The sequence below is a fragment of the Chrysochloris asiatica genome, unplaced genomic scaffold (genome assembly GCF_000296735.1).
Source record: "Chrysochloris asiatica unplaced genomic scaffold, ChrAsi1.0 scaffold00290, whole genome shotgun sequence".
In the NCBI taxonomy this organism is placed as follows: domain Eukaryota; kingdom Metazoa; phylum Chordata; class Mammalia; order Afrosoricida; family Chrysochloridae; genus Chrysochloris; species Chrysochloris asiatica.
In genome coordinates this window covers 3423777-3431934 of record NW_006408808.1, presented here as the reverse complement: position 1 = coordinate 3431934, position 8158 = coordinate 3423777, and the positions used below count along the sequence as shown (strand labels likewise).

The following is an 8158-nucleotide window of genomic DNA, read 5'->3' as shown; positions in this document are numbered from 1 at the left end:
AGATTTCTTGCTTCTGCCACAAATTCCCCCAGCTGTGAGCCTTCCAACCTTCTAAGTATTCCTTTATATGTGGTTCAGAGTTCTGGGACCAGCCCCTGAGTCTGCTTGGTCCGGTGTACTGTGTTGTTGCTTCCACTCGATCCGCCATCTTGTTTGTTCTATCCCCTGCTTCTTTGAAGCTTACTTTAAAGTGTTAAAAATGTTAAAACTTCAGTGGAGCAATTTATGAATATTGAGTCGTCATTATCTAGTTCATGATTCTTTTATTATATCATCTGACCGTCAAGTGGAAATGTCAGTGAAAGCGTACGCAGCAGCTGCATGAGGTCAGTGTCCAGTGGTTCCTGTTTCAGGGCTGTAAGGACTAGAATGAAACTGTTCAGCTGAAAATGCTGTATTTCACAGATCAGAGGATGTGGTACTACTATAGCTTTATCCATTTACCTCAGGTAATAAATTCCAAGTCAAGTTGTGAAGTTCAGAACACCTATTTATTGTGAAGTTGTGAAAGATGCCGTTTGTAGACTTTGGTTGGGTTTAAAATGAGGTTTATTTTAGTATACAAATTTAATGACATTACATTCACTATGTTATATAACCATCACTACTATCTGTTTCCAAAAGTTTCAAGTCACCCAACATAGGCTTTAAAGCAATGACTTACCTGTCCCCAGGCCCTGATAACCAGAAACAAATTTTGGTTTCTACGCATTTGCCTATTCTGGATATTTCATTTAAGAGGAATCTTGCAATATTTGCCCTTTTGTGTCTGGCCTCTTTCACTCAATGTGACGTTTTCAAGTTTCATCCATCTCAGTAACATATATTAGAACTTCATTTCCCTTTATGGTTGCATAGTATTCCATTTTATGGAAATGCCATATCTATTCCCAATTCATCTTATGGACACTTGACTTGTTCCCACCTTTTAGTTTCTGTGAATAATGTTGCAGTAAACATTGGTATACACGTCTCTGAGTCCTTGTTTTCAAGCATTTGGGGAGTGTAGTGACTCCATAGGATTAACACTGCACTGTGAACCACAAATTCAACGATTCTAGCCCATCAGCCAGCCCACAGGAGAAAAATGAGAGATTTTCTGCTCCTGAAAAGATTCAAACTGTGGGAAACTCTTTATAGGCTTGTTGTTGTTAAGTACTGTAGAGTCGGTTCAGACTCCTAGTGACCCTAGTACAGGGTTTCCGAGGTTGTAAATCTTTACTTTGGACATATTGTCCGGAGGAAACAATCGTTGGAGAAAGATGTCATGCTGGGTAAGGTGGAGGGTCAGAGAAAAAGAGGAAGACCCCTAACGAGATGGATTGGCCAGGTGGCATCATTGATGGCGTCAAGTGTGGCAGCGGTAGTGAGATTGGCCCAGGATCGGACAGTGTTTCATTCTGCTGTGCATGGGGTCGCTATGAGTCGGTTCTGACTCGATGGCACCTGACAACAACAACAAAATCTTTACGCGAGCAGAAAGCCTCATCTTTCTCCTGTGAAACAGCTGGTAGTTTCAAACTGCCAGTCTTGAGGTTAGCAGCCCAATTCATAACCCCTACGCTACCAGAGGGGTTTCTATAGGCTGGTGAAAACCAACTTCATGGCACTGTTAGTAATGAATCACGATGTCGCATAAAAGATACTCAGTGAGACTAAATTACCTTGGCAAAGCAAAATTTACTCCTGCTAGAGGGTGCGTGTGCATAGCCGTACATACAGGAACAGGCCAGGGAGCACACTTAGTGGGCAGTCCACTCAGGATTTTAATCCCTGGTGCGAGTTTCAAGACTGTCTCACTCCGTTGGCTAGGGTTTTAACCACACAGTCTTTTCCCTTACCTGGTTGGCTAGTTCGAAATTTTAAGGTGCGTATTTCTACTTAAGGAAAAGAAAAAGAGAGACATCATAAATTCTTTACTCACTTCAGGAAGTAACCATAGAAAAAGAGAGAGATCATAAAGTCTTTAGTTCGGGAAATAAAGAGAAAAAAAAAAAAAAGGTTATGCGAATACAATAAACAGGATTATTTTATATATATATGTATGTATTTCCCCTCCTCCCCCCGCACCGCCCCAACAGCGCTTTACACCACCAGCACCAACTCAGGATTAGAATTGCTGGGTCATGTGGTAATCTTTGTTTAACTTTCTGTTGTTGTTGTTGTTGTTGTTGTTGTTGTTGCAGTTAAATGCCATGGAATTGGTTCCAATCCAGAGTGACCCTGTATATAGAGTTTCCAAGGAGTGCCTGGTGACCTTGAACCATTAACTTTTTGGTTGAAATGACTTTGCAGTCCAGCACATTAACCCACAGCCACCAATTTAAACTGTTGTCCCCCGTAGTATTTCAAAAGTGTGCATGACAAAAACATTAACTAAATTATATATTTAAATATACTTATAATCCTTTCATTTAACTAGGAAAGCTTCCCTCCCTTTTGTTTAATGTACCTAGCTGGCTTCCTACTGTTTTTATGGTAACCACAATTGTTAACTGTCTTGGAGTCCTTCCTACTCGTAGTAATCATGTATAGACTTTCCCAGGTGGGTTTGAATTGCTGACCTGTGGTTAGCAATCCTGTGCATATCCTGCAGTACCACATCAGTACTCTACCCACAAGTGACCATCTGTAATAGTCCAAATATAAATATTACTCTCATTTTTCAAGGAAAACAACAAGGGGGTTTGTACCTACTCAAATTGATATATTTTCATGTAATAAAGGAATATTGAAAATATTCTTTAAAAAGTAAAAGCTTTGAGCTATTTAAATGTATTATTACCCAATTGTGTGGATTTCTTAGTTTAGAAAAATCTGATATTATTTTCTTAATAATGACTTGATATTTAAATTTTTTCCTTCAGGTAAAAGTGCAGTTTTAAAGTGTCTCCTGGATATTCATAAAATTTTTCAGGAAAACGACCCAGCTTACATTCTAAATGATCTCTACATCTCAGACTACTGTGTGTGGATTCAGAAAGCCAAGTAAGTTTTGAGTTGCTTATGAGCTTTTAGATGTCACATTTCTGGGTAGACGAACACCTGTCTGCACTGGAGGAAGACAGTGAAGTAACCTGGTGAATAGATTTTACTGAGCAAGAAACTCCCATAGCTGGCTATCAGACACTAAGAAGTAGCTCGATCAACATGAGTAGTGTGGTATAAATGCTTTGGGAGGGAGTTGCAGATGAAGAACAATGAATTTTTAAAAGAAAAAAAAATTGGTATAGCTTGACAAACTGGTATTAAAACAATTATGAGTGATTTTTGCTAGTGCTTTAACAATGTAGACTCTCAAGACTAGGTACCTGTACTTATGTCCGTAGTATATGAATAGTGTAGGTTGTGAGTGTTTGTATGTGTGTGAATATTATAGCACACAAACCCAATCAAGATGATAACTGTGTATCTGTTGACTAGTCATTGACTTAGAGTCCATTATTCAAAGTATAGAAAGCTGAATCTTCAGCACATGGAAAGAGTCATTCTTGGTAACATGGACTCGGTAACATACACTCACACATGGACTCCTTGCATTTGGTAAGTTCAGATTTGAAAATCATTTATTGTTTTATTCAAGGAAACAGATGAACTATTAGATTTTTTTTTAAGCAATGAATTTTTATTTTGTGAAGGAGTTCTGTTGATCTGACTCTGTTAGACATGGCCAAATTATCCTTTTCAGTAGCAAGAGATTTATTAATTGATAACATAACATATAATCACAACTCTGTAGTGGAATGAGTCTTAGGTGCTGGAATAGAAAATCATGGCCCAGTTTGAATCATGATTTTAAATGAAAAGTAATCATGATATTCTTATTGATTCTATGATCGGTAAATTGATGGTTTGGTGTGACTTTTAATACCTGTTTTGAGTGAACCATGTTAAGAGACTTTATTTTTGTTTTCTGTTCATGGAGAAGCAATTATATTGTAGAGCAATAAAAGAAGACAACTTTAAGGACATGCCTATTGTATGGCCTACTCTCAGGGACTGTGAAGATAATGCGTAATAACAGGCAGAAGGTGGTGTCAACATTAGTGTTGGGAATCTAGACTCAGCCAGATGGAAAATTGCAGCTTTGACCCCTGACGTCATAATGCCATGTCCTCACTTCATTTGATCCTCCTGCTAATTGAGTTTGCCAAATACCTTGTAGCCACTTACTTTTGTTATTTTCATCTTCTTAATAAAATTAAAATAGTTTATTTTTGTGGGTTTCAATTTTTTCCTTTTTAAGGGTAAGGATTTTAATCAGCAGGTAGGAAGTATGGAGGTGTTTCTGAGGATCCCATTTCTATGAGTGCCTTGATTCTCTGGTTGTGACATTCCTTATTAATGAGAGAGGAGATCCTGTTTCATTAAAGGAGAAGACTGTGTGCCCTCAAGTTAGTGTGGCAATTATCAGAACTTCTTTCTCTTTCAAATACATTTTCCCTTTGGTTTTCAGTTGTGGGAAATAATATTCTAAGGTGTTTAATCGTTGTTGTGATAATAGTAATTTTTTTTAAAAAAAAAAGGATCGTTTATTGAGCCATGAGGTAGGTAGAATATAGAAACCTGAAGGAACTGTTTGCATTACTTTGGAAAAGTTATTTTCGACTTTACCAGTTGAGTATAATGTTCCTCTTCCAAAATAGCTTGGTATTTTGAGCAACTACATCTATAAGGTATAGGTCAGGTCCATCCAATTGTAGCTATTTACACTTGCTTCCTGTATAATTCCTTTATTGTCCTCTAGTCGAGTTCTGATCATCAAGCCATCCCAGGTAGGTCAAATGGGTACTATCTGCAAGTTTGGGCATTCTTGTGTGTCTCCCCCCTTCATATCAGCTGGACAATTCACTCTTGGGTCTAGCCCTCCATGGCTAGGTCAGTCAGTGTCCATGGGCTCAGGAGGCCCAAGTCTCACCAAACTTCGGATCAGCTAGCCCTTCCTCTTCTCTCTCCCTTCTCAACATCGACAGGAATCTATCCCATGCATTTTTAAACCAATGGAAATCATACTTCTTGCTGTTGAGTCAGTTTTGACTCCTGGTAACCTTAAGTTGAACAGAACAAAATGTCGCCTAGTCCTACACTGTCATCATGATCCGTGGTGTGTTGGAGTCCACTTTTGCTACTTAGTCTATTGATGGATCAAGTCCAGCTTACTGAGGGTTTCTCTCGTTTTTATTGACCCTCTACCTTACCAGGCATGGCGTGATTTTCTTGTAATTGGCCCTTCCTGATGACTTATCAAAAGTGAATGAGTCAGCGTGTAACCATCTTTGAAAGAAGATGTTGGTTGTATTTCTCCTAAAATGAACATATTTGGTTTTGAATTTGTTTTGTTCTTTTTTTTTTCTTTTGCAGTTCATGGTATGGTCAATATACTCATAAAAGTACCCTATAATTAATTTCCCTTTATAGCATTATATCCATGTTGTTGTTAAAGTGCTATCAAGTCTGTTCTGACTCATAGAGACCGTGTATTGGGTTTTCGAGGATATAAATCTTTACAGGAGCAGAAAGCCGCATCTTTCTCCCTAGAAGTGGCTGGTAGACTCAAACTGCCGACCCTGTGGTTTGCAGTCCAGTGCTTATCCTACAGAGCCACCATGTTCCCCATAATACCCATAGCGTAGCATTTTAAAATAACTGATTTCTTCCTCATTATGAAAGACATTTGATACTATTATAGTTTAACTTTAAACTATTTTTGTGTTCTTTTGTGTACAAGTTGGATATTTTGCTAAAAATTTAAAAAATATTTTGAAAATGAAATGAAAATCTAAATCCATGGCAGTTTTAGATAAAAACCTGACCTTGCTAATGTGCTACATCACAATTTTCCCTTCCATCATAGTTTTGAGGTAGTTGGTTGTAAGGAAAGACTCCTGATGTGGCGCTGTAGGATCAGCACTGGACTGGGAACCCCAAGGTTGGCAGTTCCAATCCTCCAGCTTCTCCTGGGAAAACCCTACACAGGGTTGCTATGAGTTGGACTCGATGACATGTAACAGTAACAACAACAGTTGTGAAGAAAAGAAGGAAAAAAAAAAATCTTTTGAAATGCTAAATCTTTCATCTGTTGCCTGGGTGAAGGTACTTTGGTAAAGGACCAGTAGTGTTCTTGAGAATGGAACAGATACCTGCATCCATTCCTTTTGGGTCTCTTTTGTTCCTGGTTTATCTGTCAAAGGGATGAGAGGTGGCTTGTATGCAGAGGTACAGCATCAGCAGTGACTAGATAAAATGGAATAAGTTTTGATTTCAGCCCATAATGACTGAGTCATAGCATGTGCCCTGAAGTAGGTGAACAGGAGAAGCACAGCTCCCTAGTTAGAGCTGACTCTATGGGGTGCAGGTGTAAGGGAAATATATGCCATAGCCCAATGGTGGCTGCAGTGGAGAAGTGCAGGGTGCTCTGGACATGTCTAAGAGGACGCAGCACCTTATCTAGGGGACAGGAAGGAGAGTTTATGCTGAACGATCAGTAAGAAGTAGTCAGGTGGAAGTGGGGTGGCGGGTGAAGACTACTTCAGACAGATGGACAAGGAAAAATGGTCCCTTTGAAGAGTTCAAAGGTCAGTATGGATGGATCAGAATACAGGAACAGGGAAGGAAGAAATGAGGTCAAGGAGGTTTATGGGTGCTGGGCACATGGATTGTTGGCCACATAGATGCCTGTGTCTTGGGAGAGTGTGGCGTAACTGCAGATTTCAAGCTTATGTGATGAGATTTCCATTCTGGGAAGATCTACTTGGTCACAATGTGGGGAATGAATTGGTGTGGGGGTAGATAGCAGAAGTAATAGTCTGTTTAGGATGCACCCTGGTGACACTGTGATTAAGCACTCTGCTGCTCACCACAAGGTCAGCAGTTTGAACCCACCCTGCAGGAGAAAGACATGGCCGTTTGTTTCCATGAAGATTTGCAGCCATGGGAACTCAACAGGTCAGTTCTGCTCTAGGGTCACTAGGAGTTGTGCTGTGGGGTCACTAGGAGTTGGAATGGATTACAGTGGATTTGTTTTTTTGTTTGGTGATCCAGGCAAAAGTTGATTGGATTGTAGCCTGAACCAGGATGTGGAGGGTAGGGAAGGAGGCTAGTAGACACACTTGAGCAGTATCAGCAGCAATTAGATCAGGACTTTGTGATTAGTTGGACATGGTGTGAGAGTGAGAAGGGGAGGAATCAAAGGTGAGCTCCAGGTTTTGGTTTGACCTTTATCTAGGCTTTGTAGGTGCATTTGCTGAGGTGCAGAAAAATGAAGAGTTTGTAGGTTGCGAGAGAAATGAAAGGAACAGGTGAGTTCAGTTTTAGTAATGTGTATTTGAAGCTTCTAACCCAGTTTCTGTGAGTTGGAACCAACTTGATAACACTTATCAACAACACCACCAACAAAAAGGAACATCCTGGTGTGGCACTGTAGGACTAACTCTGGACTGATACCTGCAAGGTCTGCAGTTCAAACTCACCAGAAGTGCCTAGGAAACCCTAGACAGGGTCACTGAGTTGGAACTGACTGGACAGCAATAAGGAAAAACAACAAAGAATATCCATGAAGGAGAGGTGACCAGAAACATTTGGGTCAAGGCTGAGAAAGAGATACAGAAAAGTGTTTGAACAAAGAAGGTATATGAATTAATAGCAAAGCCTATAAAATGCTGTTTGACTGCATAGTGCTATTTTATTACACATGCGAATATAATCAGAAGCGATGTATTCCATGTTGGGAAAGCAACATCATGCAGAGTAGTAGACAAGTAAAAAGTATGTGCAGCGTGGTCACCAGATTTCCTGGTTGTAACCATGATGTGTTGGAAGGGCAAGAATCAATGTGAGGCTTTTTAATATTTGGATCTCAGCTAGCTTTCTTTATGTTGTTGTGAGTTGCTGTTGAGTTGAATCCAATTGATGGCAGCCTTATGCATGACAGAACAAAATGTTGCCTTTATTCCAAGACTGAAACTCAAAGGGAGCACATGAGCAGGCATGTAAGCTTGCTGGTGACCACGTTGGTCTACTGGTGAGTAGAAGACGGGGAAAGGCAGCAATGAAGAAATGGGCTGAGTTCAACCATGTTCCTTAGACTCCTGTTGACCTGGAGATGAGAGAGAGAAGAGGAAGGGCTGGTTGATCTGAAGTATGGTGAGACCTGGGCCCT

At 40.0% G+C, this 8158-nt stretch overlaps 1 protein-coding gene across 1 annotated transcript in view; it reads left to right on the top strand.

Annotated features, from left to right (window-relative positions):
- Positions 1–8158, top strand: part of SHQ1 (SHQ1, H/ACA ribonucleoprotein assembly factor) — a 190571-nt gene that overhangs the window by 108492 nt on the left and 73921 nt on the right. The window contains exon 10 of the mRNA XM_006874633.1: positions 2868–2988. Within this exon, the coding sequence (XP_006874695.1) occupies positions 2868–2988 (121 nt within the window). The remainder of the gene's footprint in view (positions 1–2867; positions 2989–8158) is intronic.